The sequence below is a fragment of the Zonotrichia albicollis genome, chromosome 22 (assembly GCF_047830755.1).
Source record: "Zonotrichia albicollis isolate bZonAlb1 chromosome 22, bZonAlb1.hap1, whole genome shotgun sequence".
Lineage (NCBI taxonomy): Eukaryota > Metazoa > Chordata > Aves > Passeriformes > Passerellidae > Zonotrichia > Zonotrichia albicollis.
Window position 1 is genome coordinate 4,302,626 of NC_133840.1, and position 24,174 is coordinate 4,326,799.

The 24,174-nt window shown below is 62.7% G+C and overlaps 1 protein-coding gene across 20 annotated transcripts in view; it reads left to right on the top strand.

The window, feature by feature from the left end:
* Positions 1 to 232: 232 nt before the first annotated feature.
* The window catches only part of MYO18A (myosin XVIIIA), a 36,846-nt gene continuing 12,904 nt past the window's right edge, over positions 233 to 24,174 (top strand). For 2 of the 20 annotated variants that reach the window (XM_074556887.1, XM_074556890.1), the window contains exons 1-24: positions 234 to 363; positions 4,934 to 6,016; positions 13,550 to 13,585; positions 14,779 to 14,866; positions 14,990 to 15,099; positions 15,178 to 15,354; positions 15,470 to 15,680; positions 15,904 to 16,046; positions 16,704 to 16,804; positions 16,894 to 16,957; positions 17,067 to 17,211; positions 18,600 to 18,611; positions 19,066 to 19,242; positions 19,321 to 19,411; positions 19,495 to 19,687; positions 19,987 to 20,073; positions 20,593 to 20,734; positions 20,944 to 21,103; positions 21,183 to 21,369; positions 21,471 to 21,705; positions 22,525 to 22,634; positions 22,723 to 22,788; positions 23,035 to 23,163; positions 23,617 to 23,760. In XM_074556887.1, coding sequence (XP_074412988.1) covers positions 5,009 to 6,016; positions 13,550 to 13,585; positions 14,779 to 14,866; positions 14,990 to 15,099; positions 15,178 to 15,354; positions 15,470 to 15,680; positions 15,904 to 16,046; positions 16,704 to 16,804; positions 16,894 to 16,957; positions 17,067 to 17,211; positions 18,600 to 18,611; positions 19,066 to 19,242; positions 19,321 to 19,411; positions 19,495 to 19,687; positions 19,987 to 20,073; positions 20,593 to 20,734; positions 20,944 to 21,103; positions 21,183 to 21,369; positions 21,471 to 21,705; positions 22,525 to 22,634; positions 22,723 to 22,788; positions 23,035 to 23,163; positions 23,617 to 23,760 — 3,816 coding nt within the window. In that variant the 5' untranslated portion in view covers positions 234 to 363; positions 4,934 to 5,008. Of the gene's footprint in view, positions 364 to 4,933; positions 6,017 to 11,383; positions 12,584 to 12,770; positions 12,834 to 13,035; positions 13,156 to 13,549; positions 13,691 to 14,173; positions 14,231 to 14,778; positions 14,867 to 14,989; positions 15,100 to 15,177; positions 15,355 to 15,469; positions 15,681 to 15,903; positions 16,047 to 16,703; positions 16,805 to 16,893; positions 16,958 to 17,066; positions 17,212 to 17,539; positions 17,561 to 18,599; positions 18,612 to 19,065; positions 19,243 to 19,320; positions 19,412 to 19,494; positions 19,688 to 19,986; positions 20,074 to 20,592; positions 20,735 to 20,943; positions 21,104 to 21,182; positions 21,370 to 21,470; positions 21,706 to 22,524; positions 22,635 to 22,722; positions 22,789 to 23,034; positions 23,164 to 23,616; positions 23,761 to 24,174 lie in introns of those variants that run through there. The other 18 variants (XM_074556889.1, XM_074556891.1, XM_074556893.1 and 15 more) reach the window with 17 other exon arrangements.

The window sequence follows — 24,174 nt, forward strand, 5'->3', positions numbered from 1 at the left end:
TCACACCGGGGGTGTGCACACACCGTGTGTGCGACGGCGGGGAGGGGGAGCGGGGTCACCCCGCTTGGTGGGTGTGCGGGGGCTGTTGCGCCAGTACCGGCTGCGGGCGCCGCTCCGCACGGTGTTACAGCCGATCTGCGGGTTCAGCGCCGTTCTCGGCTGGGCAGGTCCGCTCCTCCGCCCCGCTCCGTTCCTCTCGGTGCCGAGCGGAGCCGCGCCCGGCGCGGCGGGCGGCGCGCGCAGAGCCGGCAGTGCCCGCCCCGGTGCGGGGCCGCCCCGCCCCGCCGCGCCCCGCCCCGCGCCGCCGCCGGGGCCCGGCACCGCCGCCGCCGCCACCGGGCCCCGCTCTGCCGCCGCCGCCGGGTGAGTACCCGCCGCCATCCCACCGGCACCGGCCGCCCGCACCGCCGCCGGGGCACCGGCACGCACCCGCACCGCCCGCCGCGCCGGCCGGGCCGCGGCTGCATCGCCCCCACGGCGGGCCGGGCCGGGCCGGGCCGGGCCGAGCCGAGCCGAGCCGAGCCGTGCCCGTGCCGCTGTAGGTGGGTGGGTGGGTAGATGGGTGCGTGTGTGCGGACCCCTCGGTGCCGCCCCCCGGTTGCGGGGTGCGGGCGGGCGCATGGCCCGCTCTTGTCTCGCAGCCCCCGGTGTCACTCGTGTGCGTGTTTGCATGTGTGTGTGTCACCTTGTGCGGGGTGCGTTTCTGCGTGCGGCGTCCCCGCGTGTCCCCCCTGCAGGATGCCCCGTGTCAGGTGCTCCGCGTTGGGTGCCCCAGCAGCCGCTGCAGGGCTCCCGGGGAATGCTCCCAGGGAGAACCCGCTGGCCTGGGCCTTTCCCACACCACCGGGAATTGCATCCAAAGCCATTAGCCCGGCTCGCCGCTAACCACATCGGTGCCACTGGCACCTGAGCCACCTTTTAGAGTGACAGGGAGGGGTGGGTGGCACTCAGCGAGCTGCTGTGCTGGGGGTGGTGGTGGTGGCTCGCAGGGCTGTGGCCAGCCCAGTGCCTGTTAATTTTCCCAGAGAGCAATATGTGGAGCATCGGGCGAGGGCTGGGACGCACGTCCCTAAATCGTGTGGTTTCCAGCCAGCCTGTGAGATGCAAATTGTCTGGTCAGCGAGTGCCAGAGCTAAACTTAGGGCAATTACAGGAGAGTGTGGGCACATGGCAGTGTATTCCTACACCCCAAGGCTGGCCCTGGCACTCTGGCACTGGGGGACCTCTGCCCACTGCCCCATCCCAGCTCCCATCGGGATCTGGGTGTTCCCACAGCACCTGCACCAGCCCTGGACTTTGCCCCTGACAAGCTGTGGCTCGGCCCTTCACCTTTGCTGTGGGCTGGGCCATGCAGGGCACCAGGCTGTGAATTTGGGGCCAGATAAGGGTGATGATGAGGAAGCTGTGTGCCTTGTGCTAACGGGGCTGCAACCCACCTGACCCCTCCAGCTGGTCATGGAACCACGTCCCACCTGGCAGCCCTGCCAAGATCCTGCCCCATTACCTCTAGGTCTATCCTGTTAGACCTCTTGAACTGTGTCATTCCCAGCTTTGGGGCGAGGCAGGTGCTTGCACCCCATGCGCCCTCCTGGCCTGGGGTGACCCCTCATAACCAGTCTGGGTCCCCTTTGCTGTTGGACATGGGGTTCCTGCAGCAGGAGGGCCTGAAATCCTGCTCTGGGGAGAGCCTGGTAGCACATCCTGGCTGTGAGTCAGGTAGATCCGGGATTGTTTTCCTCTCGACACATTCCAGCATTGTCCATAAGTGAAGGCACTGCAGAGGAATTTGGAAACCCCCTAAATTTCCTTGTTCTGTGGAAAACTTGTGTTCAGCAAGGAGCCATCGCGCAGGTCAGCTCCCACTTGCCCTGCATAGGAGCTGGCCTGCCTGCTCGGAATCGCTGCCAGCAGCTCCTGTTCCCTGGCATGGAATCATCCCTTCCTGGCTGGGCACAGCCAGGCCATGAGCTGCCCCAACATGGTGTGCCCGAGGAGGGCACAGCCACCAGCTCGTGTGCCAAGGTGGTGTGGGAGCAGAGCCCCACTGCCGGCATCGGGGAGCAGAGCAGGGAGGGCAGGCGAGCGTGGAACTCGCCGTGCAGGTCCCTGCGCGGGAGCGTGTCGGACGAGATTGCGTCTCGAGGAGGGAAGGAGTGGCTGGGAGTTTCAGTGAACGCCTTCCTCCCTGCCTGCACCTCCCCGGCGCCCTGGCAGGGACACAGGGGCTGCTGGCTCTGCTGGGGGGACATGGGGGAAGGTGGCTCTGGGAGGGTTTTGGCTTGGGGAGCGGTGAGATGCGTCTCCCTTTCTGCCATCTGGCCCTTCCAAGGTGATGTCCTCATCTTTGCCAGCCCGGTGTCACAGCAGCATCCTCGCGTGCGATCCCAGAGCGCCGGCGGGTGCCTCTCCCTTCCCTGTCAGGGCTCATGCTCACGCCTGGCCGAGGGGAGTCCCGGAGCAAGCCCGGGCTGAGCCAGGGAAGGCGCCTTGGGTCTGAATCAGAAATTCAGGAGCTGCTCGGCTCAGCAGCCTCCTCCTGCTCACGGCATCGGGCTGCACCCATCCGTGGCGGGAGGCTGCTTGGGGAAAAGGGAGCAAACCACAATGGCACAACACACGGGCTGGGGACATCAGTGCAGGGCGGATGCTGCGGTGCTTTCCCCAGCCCACAGAGTCCTGTGTGCCTGCCCCACTGCTGCCTATTGTGGCCCTGAGTGGGGCACACGTGGCTGCGGCAGTGGCCGCCAGTGCTGCCTGATTAGCGATGCGGCTGGGAACGCTGTTCCCCCTTTTTGTTGAGCGTACAAAGGCTGGGAGGCAGCCTGTGTGCCGGGAGAGAAACCACCGAGGACAAAGAGCGCGCTGGCCGCCCGGCTCCTGGCGCCCTGGCTCCAACCAGCACCTGCCTGGAGAGTGGCTCTGCTCCCAAGGGACCCCCGGGAAGGATCCCTGCAATCCCCTCCCTGCCCCAGGTGAGCACTGGGTGCTGCCAGGGGTGCAGCCCTTTTGTGCAGCTTCAGGGATGCCCAGGTGGCTGTGGTAGCGGTGGCATGTGTCACACAGCGGGGACAGGAGCAGGTGCAGGTTCTCTCCCTGCCATTGTCTGTGCTGAGGTCCTGGCGCAAGGGAGCAGGCCCCAGGATGCCATGGCCGTGGTGCCCTTTGTGGCAGCACCTGCTGTGGGCATGAGAAGGGGCTGTCCCCTGGTTCGGGTCAGTGATCACCCCACAGCCAGCAGTTCTGGGAGAGGAGAAAGGAAGTGGGGTGTTTTCATGTGTTTTGGGGCCCTGCCCAGGTCCTGCTGTGGGTCTGGATAAAGCCCCAGTTGCTGCAGGGAGGGCAGAGCAGCCAGAACCCTGGGGCTGGATGGTGTGAGCACAACTGTGGCAGCCCTTCTGGCCATGGCCAGGAGCCTTGCAAGCCTGACCTTGTCCCTCAGGCTGCTTCCCCTCAGTGCCTCAGAGGTATCACACACCCAGGGCCAGCACTGTGCCATGGCTTGCAGGGCTCTGTCCTCACCTGCCCTGTGGCCAGGCCTCTCCCGGGCACGTGTGCTCCTGTCCCAGCCCCGAGGGGCAGCGAGGTTCTGGGAGTTCCCTGCCATCCCTGGATGGCTTTGTCAAGAGGAAAACGGGTTTCCCTTGTCCTTCTGGGTGTGTTCAAGGGCGGTGCAGACCATGTGTCCTTGCAGGGAGATGGTCCAGGCAGTGATGGTGATGCAGTGCTGATGCTGTGCTGGAGCCAAGGTGCAGCTTGGCACAGCACAGCACATCCATGCACCCCAGACAGAGCTGCACTGCCCATCCCTATGGCTGCCCAAACCTCATCCCCACACCCGTCGGAGAGCTCTAAAGCAGATGCTTCAAACGTGGGGAGCTTTCCTGTTGTCCTTTGTGCTGAGGTTAAGTTCCTGTGCAGTTTCCTGCCCTGTTATATATAGCTGTCAGCCCGTCCTGCAGGCACTGCCAGCCGCCTGCTCCACTTTGGAGTTGTTTATCCACAGCCCAAGCGCTCGATGGAGGCTGAGGGGGGGCCACCAGTCACCCCAGGGGCAGAGGAGTGCCACAGCCCCCGTGCAGGGTGAGGCTGTGGGTACCCCGAGGCACTGGCTGTCCCCAGGCACTGCATGCACACGGGATTTTCCAGGAGTTTTCTGCCCAGCCACGGTTTTCCCACTGGCACTGGGCGCTCCCCCCGCTCTGCGCGGGATGCCCAAATGAAAGAGCCACTGTTCCTGGAGGTCGCTGGCAGCGTCACGAGCCTCTGCGTCGCCCTGGCTAAAATTAGACACTTATCAGTGTTGGGAGGGATGTGATTTTACAGGTTCCTGTTTATTAGAGCAACCTTCGCTCCAGGCTGTGTTTCCGGCTCCTCCCTGGTGGGGATTCTGCCCACGGCAGCCCCTGTGGTTTGCGGTGGCCAGAGCCAGGATGAGCAGCAGAAAGGCCTCTGTTTCCTCAACAAGGGGCTTTTGAACAGCAGGCAGGACGTTGGTGGCTGGATGGGATGGGGGTTTTGCGCTGGGGAATGTCCCTGCCGGCAGTAACTGCTGCAAAAGCCACCAGGATATTTTCTTCCCTGCCCACCCATGCTGCTCCAAAATGCCTCCTGAGCTGCTGAGGGTCTTGCCTGCAGTCAGCCCTAGTGCTGGGCACTGCCAGGCTTCTGGGCTTCTTTTGGGGTCACCCTGGGAGTACAGGGCCATCCTTGTGGCATCCCTGGGGCTTGATGCCCAGCCGGGGTGAGGACACATCGACTGGGGCAGTCTCAGCCCTGTGGTGCTGCAATCCCCTGGGAGGGTGGGAATGCTGGAACACGGCTCAGGGACTGGGGGTGGCAGCTGGCATGACCAGTGGGGTGGATGGAGGGGTGGTGGGTGGGGGTTGGCCGTGCTGCTCTCTCATGGCACCTTCCTGTCTGTCCTTCTGCACAGGCGGCTGTGCCGTGACCGGCGCCCCAGCCCAGTGCCCTGCCGTGGGGGCAAGAGTGCCCCAAGCCCTCATCCACCATGTTCAACTTGATGAAGAAGGACAAAGAGAAGGATGGGGCCCGGAAGGAGAAGAAGAAAGAGAAAAAGGAGCGAATGTCAGCAGCTGAACTCAAGAGCCTGGAGGAGATGAGCATGCGCCGGGGCTTCTTCAACCTCAACCGTGCCTCCAAGCGGGACTCCAAGACCCGCCTGGAGATCTCCAACCCCATCCCCATTAAAGTGGCCAGTGGCTCTGAGCTGCACCTCACAGATATTGACTCCGACAGCAACCGGGGCAGCATCATCTTGGACTCAGGCCACCTGAGCACGGCCAGCTCCAGCGATGATCTCAAGGCGGACGATACCAACTTCAAGGGCTCGGTGCTGCAGCGGGCAGCCAAGTTTGGCTCCTTGGCCAAGCAGAACTCCCAGGTGATTGTCAAACGCTTCTCCTTCTCCCAGAAAAGCCGGGATGAGAGCACCTCAGAGACCTCCACGCCCTCTGAGCACTCAGCAGCCCCCTCTCCTCAGGTGGAGGTGCGCATGCTGGACACCCCGCTGGACAAGCAGGGGGCTCCCCCCGGACAGCCCTGCACCCCTCCTGCTGCCTCCCTGCGTGCCAGGGTGCCGGAGCTCATTGGTAAGAAGTTCCCTGCCGAGCTTCGGCTGCCCGCCCTGGTGCCCCCGCAGCCCCCCACGCCACGGCAGCTGGAGCTGCAGAGGCGCAACACGGGCGATTTCGGCTTCTCCCTGCGCCGCACCACCATGCTGGACCGCGGCCCCGACGGGCAGGTGTACCGGCGCGTCGTGCACTTCGCCGAGCCCGGAGCCGGCACCAAGGACTTGGCCTTGGGCTTGGTGCCGGGAGACCGGCTGGTGGAGATCAACGGGAGGAACGTGGAGAGCAAATCGCGGGATGAGATCGTGGAGATGATCCGGCAGTCGGGGGACACGGTGCAGCTGAAGGTGCAGCCCATCCTGGAGCTGAGCGAGCTGAGCCGCTGCTGGCTGCGGGGCGGCCAGGGGACACGCCGTGCTGCCTGGGATGTGAGTAACGCTGTCCCTGCCACGGGCACTGCCAGGCCTGGGTTCTGCCAGTGCCAGCGTCCTCGTGGGGGCGTTTGGGTTGGCAAGGGCTGTGGGAAACAGCGGATGCTGGGGCTGCTCCAGCCAGGATGCACAGGGAGGAGTGGGAGGCTGTGGCAGGGATGCAGCAGTGATGCATCAGGTCTTGCAAATCATCGCTGGTGGGTTTTGACCCCCAAAGCGCTCAGGGTGCTATTGGGTTGGGTTTTCCTCCTGCTAGAGGAGAGCCCAGCTCTGCATTGCCTGCGGGAAGTATGTCCTCATCTCTTTGCTGACTGAGCATAGTTCAGCTGAGAAGGGAGCTTTGCTCCTCACTGCCAGGAAATTCCAAAGGCTACTTTGCAGAAGGACACTGCTTGCTCCACTGCCCACGCTGGCGTCCCCCACAGGGATCCTCCCCGGGGACTGGGGCAGGCACACAGCGTGCCAGGGGCTGGGAGCTGCTGCCGGCGTGCACAGCCCTACGTACGCAGCTACTGCTGCTGCTGCTGCTGCTGCTGTATAAATAGAAACTTAATGGCTGGGTGACCCACATCCCTCACGCCTGCTGCCCGGCACTGCTGACCCTGCCGCAGGCTAACCAGCGTCCTGGCCAGCTGGCACCTCAGCAGAGCCCCCCAAATGCAGCGTCCTGCAGGGCTGGACCCCCTCTGTGGTGGCAGGGGTGCAGCAGAGTGGTGTTGTTTAGTGTATAGCTGGACTTGTTTAGTGTATTTTTAAGCCTTCCTTTGGGGAGGAGGGTGCCTGTGCCTGCTGAGCAGGTTGGCTGCACTGGGGAGAGCCACACTGTGCCCTTTGCCTGTGGGCTGGTGGCCAGGATGGAGTGAGGGTGACCAGGGGGCTCCATGTGCTGCTCCTCGAGCAGATGCCGGCACTGCGGGGTGGAGTCTGTGCCAAGCCAAAGCAGTGCCTTTCCTGCAGCTCCTCCTGGAGCCCTGCAGGCGTCAGCGGGCACTGCTGCCTGGATAACCCTTGGGATAACCCTGTGTGAACACCTGGATAACACCTGGTGTGTGGACATGGGGCACTGATGCCTGGATAACCCCTGGTGGGATAGCCCTGTGTGGGCACCTGGATAACCCCTGGTGGGATAACCCTGTGTGTACACCTGGATAACCCCTGGTGGGATAGCTCTGTGTGAACCTGGATAACCCCTGGTGGGATAACCCTGTATGAACACCTGGATAATTCCTGGTGGGATAACCCTGTGTGGGCACCTGGATAACTCCTGGTGGGATAGCCCTGTGTGTGAACCTGGATAACTCCTGGTGGGATAATCCTGTGTGGGCACCTGGATAACCCCTGGTGGGATAACCCTGTGTGTGAACCTGGATAACTCCTGGTGGGATAACCCTGTGTGTGAACCTGGATAACTCCTGGTGGGATAGCCCTGTGTGGGCACCTGGATAGCCCCTGGTGGGATAGCCCTGTGTGGGCACATGGATAACCCCTGGTGGGATAACCCCTGGTGGGATAACCCTGTGTGAACACCTGGATAGCCCCTGGTGGGATAGCCCTGTGTGGGCACAGGGCACAGCTGCGCCTTGGCACGGAGGCAGGTGTGTGTTGGAAGTCACACACACAGGGCCAGCGAGGTGCTTGTGCCTTCCAGGAGTGCCAAGCTGGGCTGGAAAGGGGGAGAGGAGACACTGATGCCCTTGGGGCTGCATGGGAGAGGCTGCAACGTGCAGCCTTGTGCTGGAACATGGTGTGGTTTGACGGCATCAGCTGGTGGGAGCTGGTCAGAGAGCTGGCAGGGACTGTGCTGTGGGGTGGCCTCTGCAGCAGTGGCACAGGATGCCTCCTCTTCCTCCTCCTCCTCTTGGTGCACCACAGTGACACACTGTGGCTTTGCTGGTGCTAGGGAGCCCAGATTGGGGTGCTGGCTGCAGCTGGGGGTCCCTCACACAAGGTGCTGGCACACAGGGAGGCCCAGCTCTCCCACAGGCCCCTCTAAGCTCCCTGGAATGTTTCTGGTCCTAATTTAAATAAAAATGATCCTTTTTGAAACAGGAAATTATAGGCATATTTTGGGCTGTTGCTCTGGAAGCCCCTCCCTGGCTGGAGCAGGGTGGTGCTGGGCTCTCTGTGCCCTATGGGGGGTTGAACCCCCTCACAGGGTCTGTGCTGGGTCACCCTTGTCCCCACGGACCCAGCTGGGCAGTGCCAGCACCCGCTGCCTCTTGGGGGGCTCTCAGTGCTCTGGGGTGACAGGGGACAGCTGGTGGCACAGCGTGGCCGGGCACTGGGGCTGGGGTGAAACCCCCTCCGTGTCCCAGCCTTGCTCCCAGTGTGGGGCAGCTGGGCTGGCTCAGCTCCACACTTTGTATTTATTTATTTACTGACTGAATTCCTCAGGCAGGGCCCAAGCGTGCGCCGGCCCAGCAGAAATATTCCAGAAATATTCCAGAAACGCCTCTGACCACTCCAGTGCTTCAGCAGGGCCACAGGCATCCAGTGACTGTGCTGGCTGACCTTGTGTGCCACTGTCCACGGGCACACAGGTCCCTGGCAGGTCGCTGTGCCCAGGGTGCCATGGCATGGCTGGGTTCCCCGTGTCCCACCAGGGTGGGAGTGTGGGACTCTGGTCATGTCAGGGGCATTTTAATCATTTTTCTGTGCTTGGCAAGTTCTTTATTTGGCTCTTTTTCTGCTCTCACTGAGGGTTTGGTGCTGCTGTGGTGTCTCATTGTGTTGGGGTCTTGGGAGGTGGCTTGTATCCAGTGGGCTCAGCCATGGGCCAGTGTGTGTGTGCTGAATTTCCTGGCTTAGGAATGATAGAAAAATGCTGGCCAGGCAGAAATGCTGCTGTCACCAAACAGCTGGGCTGGGTGGAGGTGGCTGCATGCCTGTGCTACCTGGGGACACCTGTGTCACTGCAGGCACTCTCTGCTGTGTTATGCCAGCCCTGCCAAGGGTGTTTGATGTGGCCTGTCCCTTGGCAGTAGGGTGTGCCAGGCTGTGCCCCTGCTTCCTCTGGGAATGTTTATTTGCTCAGGGCACATCTGTCTCACTTTGGTTGGGCAGGGACCTGCTCAGCTGCCAGCTGGGGTCCCAGTGTGCCATGCCTGTGTCACCGCTGCTCCTCCATGCCCCTGACCCTCATCCCCTTGTCCACTGCCCCACTCCCGCTGTTACCAGGGACACCTTGAACTTCCAGAGGCAGTTTTGCCATGAAAACACCTTTACCATGTGTTGCTGGGGTGCTCTCTGTCCCCAAGAACATTTTGGGGGGATCTGGTGTTGATGGCAAAGCCAGAGGAGGAGCGAGAAGCATCCGGGTTGCACCGCCTGGCACCACAGCAGGCACCCAGGGGTGTGGATTGTGCAAGCCCATCCTGTGAGGCACAGAGCCCTCCCTGGCCCCCCCAGCTCCACAGCTGCACTGGGCCCGGGGTGTCTGTCCCACTCTGCGTGCGGACGGTGCAGGGAGGCCGGGCAGTTCCTGGAGCCCACATCACTTCCTCTGGCAGCGGTGACGGTGACGGTGCTGCTGGTGCCGAGGCCCCAGTGTCCCCCCCGGCTCTCCCTCCGGCTGCTGCTGCTCCGGCCAGCGGGGCCCTCGCATTCCTGGGCTATTTTTAGGGTGGCCCTATCAGCCCAGCTGTCCCCGCTGCCGGCTGCCGCCCCTCCGGTGCCTCTCCCGTGCGGTGCCGCGCTCGCCCCGGCCGAAACCCTTCTCCTGCTCCCTCTGGTAAGGTGGGAACCCCAGCGTGGCCAGCACGGCTTGGGGGAGCACGAGGGGGGTACCTGGGAGATGGTTCTGGTGCTGGGATTGGGGATTGAGAGGCTGAACCCACCCCTGGGGTGTTTTGGGATTGTTTGTGGTGGGGACCTCGTGGCCGGTGCTCTCTGGAGAGCTTTGTGGCAGTGCCAGGCTGCTTGGAGGTGGGAGTGCTGTGGGCAGAGGGTTTGGGCGTTCTGACCCACAGGTGGGTTTGTCTCTAGACCCCCATGCTGGCATTTCACACCATGGTGTCACTTTGGGGGGACAGGGATGTTCTCCCACACTGCTGGGTTGCTTTGGTGCTCCCCTGTGCCACGCCTGGCCCTGAGAGGGGGCTTCTCCCCAGTGGCCCCAGGCACAACCTGGGGTTGGACAGTGGGTGCCATCCAGGGCAGCAGGTCCCACTAGGGCTGCCTGGACTCTGGCACGGGGTCAGGCTCAGAATAAACCCAGGCTGTCAGGGCAAGCAGGGAGCTGGGGCAGAAAATATCCCTTCCCTCACCCTGGCATTTGCTTACCACAGCGGGCTGGCCCCCTCAGGGGAATGGGGCCACGGTCCTACAGCCTGACTAAGGGGGTTTTTTTTACACAGTGAGTTTTGCTGGGTCTCAGACTGGTCACCTGTCTGTCCCCAGAGCCCCCTGTGGGCGCTGTTTGTTTGCTGAGCAGGTCCAGGTGGGCTCAGACCCCCATTCCTGAGGATCCCAGGTGGGGAAGGGCACGTGCCTGTGCCCTGGGCTGTGGTTTGGCATTCTGTGTGCTGTCCCAGTCAGTCTCACCTCTCCTCTCTCCCCAGCCAGGGCTGCAGCTCCATGAGACATCACCATGGCGTTCTCATCCCGGTTTGCGTTCTGGGAGCAGAAGGGAAGTGTCTCTTGCATGTTTGCCTGTACCCCACGTTTGGGTCACTCTGCTGACCAGCTCCCCCCAGTTCACCCAGTGCTGGCACCGTGTTTGGAGCAGCACTCACTCCCAGCCTCACTGTGCTGCTGTGACAGGGGCTGTGCTGGGCAGCTGGGAGCTTGGCCAGGGCTGGTGTCACCAGCACAGCCATGCATGTGATCACTAACACCATCACTAACGGCTTTGTGAGTGTCTGGTGCCGCCCCTAACACAGTGTGAGCCACCCCAGTGCCACCTGCCGCCCAGGAGCTGCTCTGTGGTGCCATTCAGGGTGTGCTGCCCACAGGATGCACCACTGCAGTGTCACAGCCAGTCCTGGCACTCAGTGGCTCAGTCCAGGGCAGGGTTTGGCTGCCCACCCCCCCAGAGGCCCCTGGTTCCCCTGGGTCAGCAGGGATCTGGCATGTGCCACGTGCTGCAGAGATTAGCTGGTGACACTTAAAACGTGCTGTGACACCGGCCGGGGGTGACGTGTACAGTGACAGAATCCTGCAGGAGGGGTGGTGGCACTCTGAACCACCTCCCTCACTGGCTGCTCATGGTGAGAGGGCCCAGGCCAGGCAGGCAGATCACCTCTCCCACCTTTGGAGTTTGCTGTAACTAGGGTGCATCTCTGTGCTTCACCCCCTTTTTTTGGCTGATGGGAAGCCTGGGAGGACACACATCATTGTCCCTGCAGTGGCCAGTAAATTTGGGCTGGCATGGAGTGATGGTCCCAGGAGGTTTTCCTGCAGCAAGGCCCCACAGCGGGCTGAAACATGCTCCTCTTGTTTGTCTGACCCTCAGGTCAAGGACGAGGACAAATCTTTAGCTGTGAAAAGACCCGTGAAGGAGGACGGGGCTGTAAGTGTCACAGGGCACGGGCAGGGTGGAGCTTTTGGGGATGGGGCTTGTCCTTGGTGGGAACAGCCCCTGTGACAGGGTCTGGGGACACCATGCAGGGTCATGGGCTTAGTGATGCCCTGAGCACTGAGTTTTTCCCCCATGCTGTCAGCCTGAGGGTTGAATGGTCACTGTTTGTGGGGCAGGGAGGTCACCACTGCTCCCTGCCCTGGGATCCACTGTGGGGCTGTAGTTTGGTGGGGAAGGGTGCTGTGGTGATTATTGCAATACCCAGTGCTGGGCTCTGGCCAGGAGCTGTGCTCCATGGCAGGGCAGAGCCCCAAACAGCAGTGGAGGCTGGCCCTCCACTCACACCGTTCTCATTGTGGCTGCAGTCAGAGAGCCCGAAGGATGCAGCATCTGCACCCCCCAAAGCTGAGCCCCCGAAGGCTGAACCCCCAAAACCTGAGCCTGTGAAGAGCCCCGAGCCCGCGAAGAGCCCCGAGCCACCTCCTGGCAGAGGGAAGAGCCCGGAGCCGGTGCTGAACGGGGCAGCAGAGAACGGGCTGGAGGGCGCAGCCCCCGAGGCACAGGGCGATGACGGCCAGGGGCTGTCCCGCCGCAAGGTGGTGCGGGTGGTGCGCAAGGTGGTGCGCAAAGTCCTGCCCGGGGAGGACGCTGGCACTGCCAAGGAGCCAGGCCGAGATGCCAAGTCTCCTGAGCCGGTGCCACCCCCGAGGAAGGAGGAAGGAGGGCGTGCTGCCGTCCCAGCTCCCCCAGCCCCGCCACCTCCCCCCGCCGTGCTGCCCGCAGCCCCTGCCAAGCCGGAGCCCAGGGATGAGATCTCAGAGGGGCTCAAAACCCTCATGGCCAAGGGCAAAACCAAGGAGCACCGGCCGCGGCTCCGGCCAGGGGACAGGCAGGAGAAGCCCCGTGAGCCTGCTGGTGGGGACACAAAGCTGTCCCCGTCCCCGGGCGCTGAAGCCAAGCCAGAGCCACCAGTGCAGCTTTCAGGAGGGAAAGCGGAGCCGGCAAAGGCGTCTGCTCAGAAACCCACAGCCCTGGAGAGGCACAAGGTACCGGTGTGTGCAAAACAGGGGATGCTCTGACCCCCAGTGCAGCATGGTGTGAGCTCACCTGCATGGTTTGCAGTGGTTTTCAGATGTGTGGTGCGGGTGGGAATCACTTTTTTGGGGCAGCTGTGTGTGCTGTAGCCACTCCATCACGCTGCCCCTTGTCTCCCCTCCATTTCATGTGGAGAAGAAGCTGCAGACCAGCGAGAAGCGGCAGACCCCTGTGAAAAATGCCCCGGCTGCCCCCCAGCAGGTGTGTAGGATGGTGACACAGGTCCCTGGACACTGTGGGTACACACTGGTACCCAGCTGTGCCTTCACCCTGGGACCCGCCCCAAGCACTGATGGGCTGCAGGGCTGGGAGGGCCTTTGCAATGGCCCTGCTGGTGCCCATGTGCCAGGGCTGTGAGGGCTGTGGGACAGCTGGCCTGGAGCTAATGGTGCTCTGCCTCCAGGCTGCCCCAGGCCCTGCTTCCCCTGGCCCTGCTTCCCCTGGCCCTGCGTCCGTGCTGAGCCCATCTGAGGAGGCGCAGCTCCGGCTGGAGAGGATCTTCACCACTTCTGTAACTCCAGAGGTGTTGGTGCTTGCGTGTTGCACTCTCAGGGATGGGGAGGCATGGGCAGCCTGTGGCTGCCCCAGATATGCCATGTGCTCTGCACACAGTGACTGTACCCCTGTGTCTGGCTGCCAACCCCATGGTCCATCTGTGGGTGACACTGGCAGCAGGGAATGGATGACCAGGGCTGTTGGTGGGTTTGGGAATCGTTGCCCAGACTGTGCTGGGGATGGGGAACTGCCTGCATCCCTGCAGGTGCTGAAGCACACTGTGGTGGCTGGGATGGATGATGTCCTGGTGCTGCTGTGTGATCATGGCCATGCCGGGGCCCTGTGGCTTGTCAGGGTGCTGCTTCTGCTCTCTGCCTCTCACCCCCTCTCTTCTTTCTCTCCTCCTTCCTTGCTGCCGTTAGCTGGACCCCGCCGCCTCCGCCTCGGCACCCAGCCAGGTACTGTACCCCCGTCCTCAGGAGCCCTCTGCCTCCACCAGCGACCCCCTGCCATCCTCTGTGTGCCTCTGGGCTGGCGTCTGCGCCCGCGCCTCCTGCTGGAGTGTAAGGCTTCCCCCATCCCACCCTGCTCCGTGGGCTGCCATGGGGCCAGCGGGGCAGCCGGGGCTGGGTGCCTCTCCCCACCCCAGCGAGGTCATTCGGGAAGCCAGACGTCCCAGGAGGGTGCCCTCAGTGGAGGGGGCACAGCTGGAGCGGGCAGGGGTGTGGAGCAGGGTGTGAGGGGGCATAGTGCTGGCATAGGCAGGATGCATGGCTCGTGCCGGAGCAGCTGTGGCACGTGGTGCTGGCAGAGCTCAGAGCGGGGTCAATGCAGTGACCCCCAGCCCCACGGCTTTGGCAGCACGGCCTTGTGGGTAGTGTACTTCCACCCTGCTGCCCACAGTGGTGGCCGTGGCATGAGGAGTGCCCACAGGGCTTGGCACAGCGGTGCTTTGCCCCTGCTTGCTCCCCATCTCCTCTTTCCGTGCTGTGTGCGGGGCAGGGCTGAGCCCTTCTCGCCTTCAGCGCCTCTCTCGGCCTCGCCAGGGTCCAGCGGACGATGCGCCGGCAGCTCCCCTCGGCCCCGTCCCTGCTGCAGCTCAGGTTTGGCTTTGGAGCTCGTCCTGCTCTCCTGTGCCAGGGACATCCCCGCTGTGCTGGCCACCAGCCTGGCATTTCCCATGGCAGAGTCCTGTGCCACGTCCTGTGTCATTCCATTATGTGCCTCAGTGTGTCCTGTGTCCCTACAGCATGTCCTTGCAGCATGTCCCATGTCCCCATAGCATGTCTGGTGTCCCTGCATCCTGACATGTAGCTGGCTGCTCTCAGGGCTGTGGTTTGGGAGCTTGGCCCCTCTAGGTTCACCCGAGGTGGCTGTAATGGGTGTTCCTGTGGGTCACTGTGTCTTTATGTCTGCCCCAAGCTGTGGCAGGGCCCTGGTGGTCTCTGCAGCCCTGCACCCACTGGGATCCCCAGCGGGCAAAGTGGGGACATACTGGGAGGGTTTGTGCCTTGTGGAGGTGGCCTGGCTGTACAGTACGTGCCCCTGTGGTCAGTCAGCCCTGCTCCCTCCAGCCCCAGGGATGAGGGGAGGGGGTGAGGCAGGGCAGGGGACAGGTCACCACAGCCTCTCCACATCTGCTGTCCCACAGGCCAAGACAGAGGAGCAGATAGCAGCTGAGGAGGCCTGGTACGAGACCGAGAAGGTGTGGCTGGTGCACAGAGATGGCTTCTCCTTGGGTGAGCACTGCTGGGACACAGCACCCCGTCCTTTCTGTGGCACAGTGAGCCCCCCCTGACCCCCCTGCAGTGTCCCTGGGGGCTGCCAGCCCGGCCCCTCTGAGTGCCCCGTGCCCCTCACAGGCAGCCAGCTGCGGCCGGAGGCGGGCAGTCCCCTGCCTGAGGGCAAGGTGAAGGTGAAACTGGACCACGATGGAGCCGTCCTGGAGGTGGAGGAGGACGATGTGGAGAAGGTAGGGCTGCGGGGCGGGGGCCGGCAGGGCCGATCCCCATTCCCCGCCTGACCCGCCCCATCTCAACCTCGCTGCCAGGCAAACCCCCCGTCCTGTGACCGTGTCGAGGACCTCGCCAGCCTCCTCTACCTCAATGAGTCCAGCACGCTGCACACGCTGCGCCAGCGCTACGGCGGCAACCTCCTGCACACCTACGCCGGGCCCACCATGGTCATCATCAACCCGCTGAGCTCCCCCTCCATGTACTCCGAGAAGGTGACGCTGCTCTGGGGGCACACCAGAGGGGACACGCAGCTGGCACCGCACAGAGGGGGCAGTGAGGATGGCAGGGTGCTGACCCTTGCCCGTTTCCCCTCGCTGTCCCCACCAGGTGATGCACATGTTCAAGGGGTGCCGCAGGGAGGACACGTCCCCGCACATCTACGCGGTGGCGCAGGTGGCGTACCGCAGCATGCTGATGAGCCGCCAGGACCAGGCCATCGTCCTGCTGGGCGCCAGCGGCAGCGGCAAAACCACCAACTGCCAGCACCTGGTGCAGTACCTCGCCACCATCGCCGGCAGCACCGGCAAGGTGTTCTCTGGTGAGTGCCTCTGTCCTGCCTGCACGCGCCCCTTGCTTTGTCACAGCCCCACGCACGCAGCAGTGGCTGGACACGCGCCATACTGGCTGTCACTGTCACACCAGTGCCTTTGCTGTGCTCCTGGGGGCTGCTGCAGTGCAAGGGAGCAGCAGCACCCGCCCAGCCAGCTCTGGCCCCCTGCCCACTGCACAGCCCCTGCACTGCTCTGCGTCTTTTCCTGCAGTGGAGAAGTGGCAGGCTCTCTACACCATCCTGGAGGCTTTTGGCAATAGCAGCACTGGCATGAACGGCAACGCCACGCGCTTCTCCCAGATCATCTCCCTGGACTTCGACCAGGCCGGGCAGGTGGCGTCTGCCTCTGTACAGGTGAGGGGACCAGGGCCAGCCCCCAGCAGGGGAGCTAGTCCATCCTTGCCAGCGTGGTTCCCCATGGTTGTGGGATCCAGCCCATCCTCACGGGAATGTTGTCCAGAGAAGCTGTAACTGCCCCATCCCCTGTGGCAGTGTTCAAGGCCAGGTTGGACAGGGCTTGGAGCAACCTGGGATAGGGGAAAGTGTCCTTGCCCATGGCTGGGGTTTGTAACTCGCTGATCTTTCAGGTCCCTTCCAATCCAAACCATTCCATGATTCTCCTGGTGTTTCCTACACTAAAAGCTCTGCCGCAGATCCCCAGCCATGCTTGCAGCACTCAGCAGCCTGGCATCCTGCTCTTGTCCTTGTTCATACCCATCAGATGGGATCCCTTGCTTAGTTAGTCCCAGAATCAGTCCCAAAATGCTGTTTTGAAAACAGCAGAGCTCTTAAAATCCAGGAGATGTACTCCATACTCTTGTAGTAGCATTCACTGAGGAGAGATGTTCATGGGCTGCGTGGGTGATGTTTGCATTCACATGGTGCCCTGCAGTGGTAGGGAGACCCTCACAACTCCATGGGCAGGCAGCAAGGATGAGGCTGGGGTGGGTTGGGGGTCTCAGTGGGAGTGGGGCACTTGGGGACAGTCCCTCACTGTTCCCCCTCTGTCAGACCCTGCTGCTGGAGAAACTGCGCGTGGCCCGGCACCCGGCCAACGAGGCCACCTTCAATGTCTTCTACTACCTGCTGGCCTGCTCTGACAGCACCCTGAGGTGAGCTGGAGGGGAGGACATGGCCTCCATCTTGGGAGGGGTCTCTGTGACCTCCCCCATGGGGCCAATCGTGGTGTTTATCCCTGCAGGACTGAGCTTCACTTCAACCACCTGGCAGAGAACAATGTCTTCGGCATCGTGCCCCCCTCCAAGGTTGTTGCCATGGGGGGCTGTAGGGGAAGATAGGGGTCTCTGGCCCATTTCACTGCAGGGGGAGGCAGAGCTGGGCTCCCAGACCAATGGCTCCTGTTGTTTTCCACAGCCAGAGGAAAAGCAGAAGGCAACCCAGCAGTTCAGCAAGCTCCTGACAGCCATGAAGGTGATGGGCATCTCAGGAGATGAGCAGAAAGCCTTCTGGCTCATCCTGGGGGCCATCTACCATCTGGGAGCTGCTGGGGCAACCAAAGGTAACAAGCTGGGAGCCATTAACGAGGGGAGATTTGGGACTGAGGGATGTGAGGGGTTCCAGAGACACCTTGCAAACAGCCTGCAGTGCAGCCAAGCCCTGGGGAGAGGGTGGGAGGCTGTGTCAGCTGAGGGACTGTGCCCTGCCACCCTGAATCCTCTGGGGCACCCAGCTTTTTCCCCATGGTTGGGGTGGTCTCATTAACTGGTGGGGATTGAACATGCCCACACCCTGCCAACCTGGGGGAGTGGGGGCCTGGGTGGGTCGGAGGCAGTTGGGGGGTGTCCCCCATTCCCAGTGTAACACCTTTCCCTCCATCCTCCTTGCAGAGCCACTGGCAGATGGAGCTGGTAATGGGAGTGGGGAGGGCTCTGCTCTGGGGGGTGCCATGCAATGCAGATTTGGGGGCTGAAATGGGGGCTTGGGATGCTGCTGGTGTGCTGGGACCAACCCTGACCCTGGTTGGGTCTTGGCAGCCCCAAATTTGCCTGCTGCTCCTGAGGAGTCCCATCCCAGTCCTGTCAGCACCATTGGTGGTGTGGGTCAGGGCTGCCCTGGCACACAGCACTCACCATGGGTGTGAGCCTCCCACAGCACCAGCTTTGCTCTCCATTCCTGGGGATGGCAAATTTGGCTTAGGGGGTGCTCTTCTCCCCCTGTGGCTTTCTCTTTCTGCCTGTGGTGCTGCACGCTGGTGGGAGAGCTGGGCATGTCACCCCAAAATGGGCACCTGGAGCTGGTGGCTGCACCCAGGGGATTTGCAGCCCTGGGGGAAAAGATGATCTGGGGATGAAGAAGGAGAGACCAGAGGGGTCTGGATGCACACTGGGGCGCAGGCTGGCCTGTGGGGTGCTCCTGGGGTGCAGTGCTGGCCCATGGGGTGCTCTCAGGGCACTAGAGGGCAGCAGGGCCCCGCTGCAGCCACCACAGTGAGATGCTCAGGCAACTCTGGAGCCTTTCCATGGAAGCCTGCTATGGGAGAGGATCCCAGATCCTGCTGGGGGGGAGCATTGCTGCTTGGGGTGGGCATGCCAGCCCCAGTCTGTGCTGCTGCTGCTGCTGAAGCCTCCCCTGTGCCTCGTGGATGCTGGGAGTGCTCAGAGCTGAGTTACACCAGCCCCACAATCTCCTTGGATCCAAAAGTGGCTCCCAATGCGCTGGGGCAGAGCCGAGCTGCTCCCCAACATTCCCCACGGTGCGGGGGGGCTCAAAGGGAAGGGACCCCCGTGCTGGTCCCGGTTTGTCCCTGCAGCAGTGCCTGGGGAGGGGCAGGCGTGGCATGTGCGGTGGCGTGGTGGCAGGAGGGTGTCCCCCCCCCGTGCCATCGTGTGCCGTTGTTTCTAACCCGTGTCTCTGTTCGCATGGTGCATGCTGCCCTTTGCAATGCAGACGCCGACGAAGGTAAAGTCCAGTTCTGTTCTGTTCTCTGTGTGTCTCTGGCTTCCCCCTCCCCCGTGCCGCCCTCACCCCGCTTCCGTGTCCCTGTGTGTCACCATTAACCGGCTCCCACCGCCCCCCAGCGTCCGTGTGTCTGTCTGTGTGGCTGTGTCACCCAGCAGGGACATGTCCCCATGTGGGGTGGCTCCGAGCCTCAGAGGTCCCTGGGTAGTGGTGGCAAGGGATCTGTGCTCCACACCAGTGTGGCTCCAGGCTCAGCCTGCAGCAGCACAAAGCCATTCACCCATTCTCCTCTTAGACCTCAAACATCTCTGTCTCCTCAAACCCCAAAACGGGTGCTCCCATCATCCCTAACCTACTCTGTGGGTCCCTAAGATCCTCCCAGGCCTGTTTGGAAACGCTCCCCATTTTTAGGGGTGCCCTTCCTGGCCCTGAACCCCCTTTCTCCACCCTTCAGCTGGGAGGAAGCAGTTTGCACGGCACGAGTGGGCTCAGAAAGCCGCCTACCTGCTGGGCTGCAGCCTGGAGGAGCTCTCCTCTGCCATCTTCAAGCACCAGCCCAAGGGCACCCTGCAGCGCTCCACCTCCTTCCGCCAGGGCCCCGACGAGTCTCCCCTGGGGGACAGCGGCACAGGTAGGGTGAGGTGTGGTGGGGACAGCGGGTGTCCCCAAGGGATGCCGGGCTGGGGACACTCAGGCTTGCTTTGGGCAGGTCCCAAGCTGACGGCGCTGGAGTGCCTGGAGGGCATGGCAGCTGGCTTGTACTCCGAGCTCTTCACACTCCTCATCTCCCTCCTCAACAGGTACGTGCTGGGGGGCCAGCAGGAGAGTGGGGGTGCCTGGCTGTGCCCACTGACCCCACTGTGTCCCTCTGTGCTCCCCCCAGGGCGCTGAAGTCGAGCCAGCACTCGGTGTGCTCCGTGACAGTGGTGGACACCCCTGGGGCACAGAACCCCAAGCTGGCAGGGCAAAGCCGGGGTGCCACCTTCGAGGAGCTGTGCCACAACTACGCCCAGGAGCGCCTGCAGCAGCTCTTCCACCAGCGCACCTTCGCCCGCGAGCTGGAGCGATACAAGGAGGTACCAGGGACACCAGGGCTGCCATGGCCTCCTCCACTCCTGCCCTCCCATAGCCACGTGAACATCTCCTATGTGTCCCCCCTGATTTCTTATGCAGTGGTCATTGTGGACCAGTGCAACCAAAGCTCAGTCTCCAGGGCTGTCCACAGGAGGGCTGGGCTGGGAGGTGGTGGAGTTAGCACTCTGCATCACTCTAAACCTCATCAAGACCAGCACCCTGATGGGCTCATGCTCCCTCTCACTGCTACTCTGCAGTGTGGGTGCTCACCTGCCTCTGTTGCTCTGTTCCCCCTCACCAGGAGAACATAGAGCTCGCCCTGGCTGATGCTGAGCCCAGCTCCTCTGGCTCCATAGCTGCTGTGGACCAGTCCTCACACCAGGCACTGGTAAGCACTTTTCACTCTTCCTTCCAGCCACATCATGGCAGCAGATGGGCACCTTTTTGGCATTTTGGTGGTAGAGGGGAAGGAAAGGGGCTGATGGCCATGAGAGCATGGGCGCAAGTTTGTGTGTGCAGCCCACATCTTAGGCAGGGGGCCTGGATATTTCTGGGGTGTTCCAGGTTTCAAAGTGCTCTGGTCCCCAAGGTGCTCATGTTCCTAGTGTCCATGGGTCCCCATGGTTCTCCAGTCCCTGGGGTCTTCCAGTCCCTTCTGGAGGAGGCTGCTGGCACCATCCCTGTGCTGGGTTTCAGCCCAGCACTGCATTTCCCACCTCAGTGAGATGTGCTGCCAGAGTGTCCCATATGGACCCTTTCCCTTCTGGGTCTTCACTAATCAGGAGCCCTCTCCCACGGTGTGACATTGTGTGCTCCCTGGGTGGCCTTGGTGCCCTGTGTCACCCCGTGTCCCTGCCTTGGGGGACCCTGGTGTGCTGGGGTGGCTGCCAGCGTGGTGACCCTGCAGGTCCGGTCTCTGGCCCGCACGGACGAGGCGCGGGGGCTGCTGTGGCTTCTGGAGGAGGAGGCTCTGCAGCCGGGGGGCAACGAGGACACCTTGCTGGAGCGGCTCTTCTCCTACTACGGCCCCCAGGAAGGGGGTAAAGAAGGTATGGAGGGGGGCCTGGAACCATGGGGATGTGTCCACTAGACCAGAAACAAGCTCTCCAGTGGAAGATGTCCCTGCCCATGGCAGGGAGCTGGAATGGGATGATCTTTAGGGTGCCTTCCAACCCCAGCCATTCTGGGGTTCTGTGACATGCCCCAGTGAAACACTGGTCCCCAGGGCTGTGCCCACTGGTGCTGTGTTTCCCTGTAGGGCACAACCCGCTGCTCCCCAGTGACAAACCCCGACACTTCCTCCTGGGACACAGCTCGGGGACCAACTGGGTGGAGTACGACGCTACGGGATGGCTCAACTACGTCAAGCACAACCCGGCCTCCCAAAACGCCTCTTCCCTGCTGCAAGAGTCCCAGAAGTGAGCAGGGCCCTGGGGTGGGAGCGTGGCAGGGGGCAGAGGTGACCCTGGGGGGTGACGTGCCCTCCGTGCCCTGCAGGAAGGTGATCAGCAGCCTGTTTGCGGGGCGCGGCGGCTCGGCGCTCGTGCTGTCGGGCTCGGTGGCGGGGCTGGAGGGCGGCTCCCAGCTGGCCCTGCGCCGCGCCACCAGCATGCGCAAGACCTTCACCACCGGCGTGGCCGCCGTCAAGAAGAAATCCCTCTGCATCCAGATCAAGCTGCAAGTGGTGAGTGAGGGGGTACCAAGGGGGATCCCCACATCTGGCTGGGGCACCTGGCTGGGGCACCGCCGCAGGTCACCGCTCACCCCGCTCTGCCGCACCCGCAGGACGCCCTCATCGACAGCATCAAGAAGTCCAAGCTGCACTTTGTGCACTGCTTCCTGCCCAAGGCGGGGGCTGGTGGGGACCCCCAGGCCGTGCTGTGCCGGCGGGTGAGCAGCAGCGAGCTGGAGCTGCCGGCAGAGCACTGCGAGGCCGGGCTGATGCAGCTGGACGTGCCCCTGCTGCGCGCCCAGCTCCGCGGCTCCCGCCTGCTCGACGCCCTCCGCATGTACCGCCAAGGTGAGCCCTGCCACCAGCACCAGGGCGTGGAGGCCCCAGCTGCGCCTTCTCACTGGAGAGCCAGAGACCCCCAGGAGTCCCTTCAGCGTGTGCCCTTGCTCTGAACTCTGGAGCCTCTCCCCAGGGTGGTCCCATCCCTGTTCCCCCTCCCCTGCTGGGCTGTTATCTGCACTGGGGACAGGCATGGCCTTAATTGGGTGTCTCCCCTGGTGCCGCTGGTTCCTGGCAGCAATCCCATTGGCATCCAGCCCCTGTCCCACTGGAACGAGAGCCTCTGGGCTGTGCTCAGCAAAGCATTTATCGATACATTGGCTGGCCAGCCACCCGGCCGAGGGTTTATCGCTTGGAGGCCGAACCCTTCCTTGCCTTGATTGGAAATCGATGCCACCTGCACACCTCCTGGATCGATGGCCGTGGCCAGCCGCCCGTGCCGGGGTCAATGTTCCCATCAATACCTCATCGTTAATTAAGATATGGAGGCTCAGTGCTGGAGCCTGATGCAGGAGTTGGCTGTGGCTCAGAGTGGAGCCAGAGCAGAACTTGCACAGGCAACGCGTGTCGCTGTTCTCCCCCCGAGGAGGGATCTGGCCGCTTTCTCCTCAGATCCCAGCCAAAACTGCTGGAGGATGCAGCCAAGGAAAGCCTCATGGGGAGGCTGAGGGCATTCCAGCTATGCCTGACCCCATGGGGAGCTTGTGTCACGTAGGGCAACCCTGTCAGCTCTCCCAAAACATGAGCCCCAGCATGTCAGGGCACGTGGGGCTGTCCCTGGCCATCCCCTGGGCATCCACACAGCCCCACTCTCCCCTGCTTCCCCAGGTTACCCTGACCACATGGTGTTTGCGGAGTTCAGGCGGCGCTTTGATGTCCTGGCCCCACACCTGACCAAAAAGCACGGGCGCAACTACATCGTGGTGGATGAGAAGCGGGTACGTGCCCCATGTCAGAGTCACTGCTGTGGTCCAGGGTCCCCTGCACCTCAAAGGGCCTGGCCCTGACACCTTTCCCTCCCTGCAGGCAGTGGAGGAGCTCCTGGAATCGCTGGACCTGGAGAAGAGCAGCTACCACATGGGCTTGAGCCGGGTATGGTGCCCGACACCACCGGGTGTGGGTGTGGGCAGGGCTGTGCGTCATGGCACGGTGGGACAGCAAAAGGGCAGCACTGTTCACTCCCACCCACGGCATTCCTCATGCCTGGGGAATAAAACCCCACAATGGGACAGGACCAGCGGCCGTGGAGGGGAGAGACACATCCCCACCAGCGGGAGGGTGGCACGGTGTGGCCGGAGGGATGCCGGCACCCATCGCTGTCCTGCTCCCCTCCCACAGGTGTTTTTCCGGGCTGGATCGCTGGCCAGGCTGGAGGAGCAGCGGGACGCGCAGACCAGCAGGAACATCACCCTTTTCCAGGCGGCGTGCAGGGGCTTCCTGGCACGGCAGCACTTCAAGAAGAGAAAGGTTCGTCCCAGCGGCTCTCCCCTCCCCGCTCTGCTGCACAATTTCGCCTAAAATGGGCAGTGCAGCCTTTCTGCGCCTCCTGGGCCAGCACCTCCTCCTCCCGCCTCCCCCGGAGCCGTGGGGGGCCAGGGGGAACCGGGGGGCCAGGGGGAACCGGCAGGGAGGCTGCTGGGCATCGCCGCCGAAGGATGAAGCCACGCTTCAGCTCCTACTTTTATCATTAGAGAAGGTGTAAACCAGGCATCTTGCAGTGCCTCATCTTCCTGGGATTAGCACTTAGAGGGGCTGGAGAGGATCAAACAGCAGATTTGCTGGTGCAATTAGCCCAAATGCTGATGAAGGGAAGCATGCTGGGGTGCCGGCAGGGGTGCTGAGCACCCACACATTCCGCTTTGCCCTGCTGGTGGCCCTGTACTGACCCCATACCCTGTGCTGACCCCGTGCCCTGCACAGATCCAGGATTTGGCCATCCGGTGCGTGCAGAAGAACATCAAGAAGAACAAAGGGGTGAAGGATTGGCCCTGGTGGAAGCTCTTCACCACCGTGCGGCCCCTCATCGAGGTGCAGCTCACCGAGGACCAGATCCGTGGCAAAGACGTGGGTATCCGTGCTGGGGGTTCTGGATGGGGCAGGGAGGGCTTGGGGCAGCATTGGCCCTGGGGTGGGATGCAGGACCCCATGGTGGGGTCACATGCAGAGCCTAATGGTAGGGTGGGATGCAGGATCCTGAAGTGGGGCGGGAAGCAAAGCCCAGGGAAGGGTGGGATGCAGGATCCTGTGGTGGATTAGGATACAGGATCCCATGGTGGGTTGGGATGTGGGAGCCCGTGATGGGGTGAGATGCAGGACCACGTCTGCCCGCGCCAGGCTCGAATTGCTCCCTAATTTGCGAATCAGCATGTCATTAGCATCCCGAGAGCCGGCTGTTGCTTGAACCCAATTACAAGCGTGGAGAATGGAAATGAAACCGTGCGCCGAGAGGCAAATGCGGGGGCTCCGCTCGCACTGGCA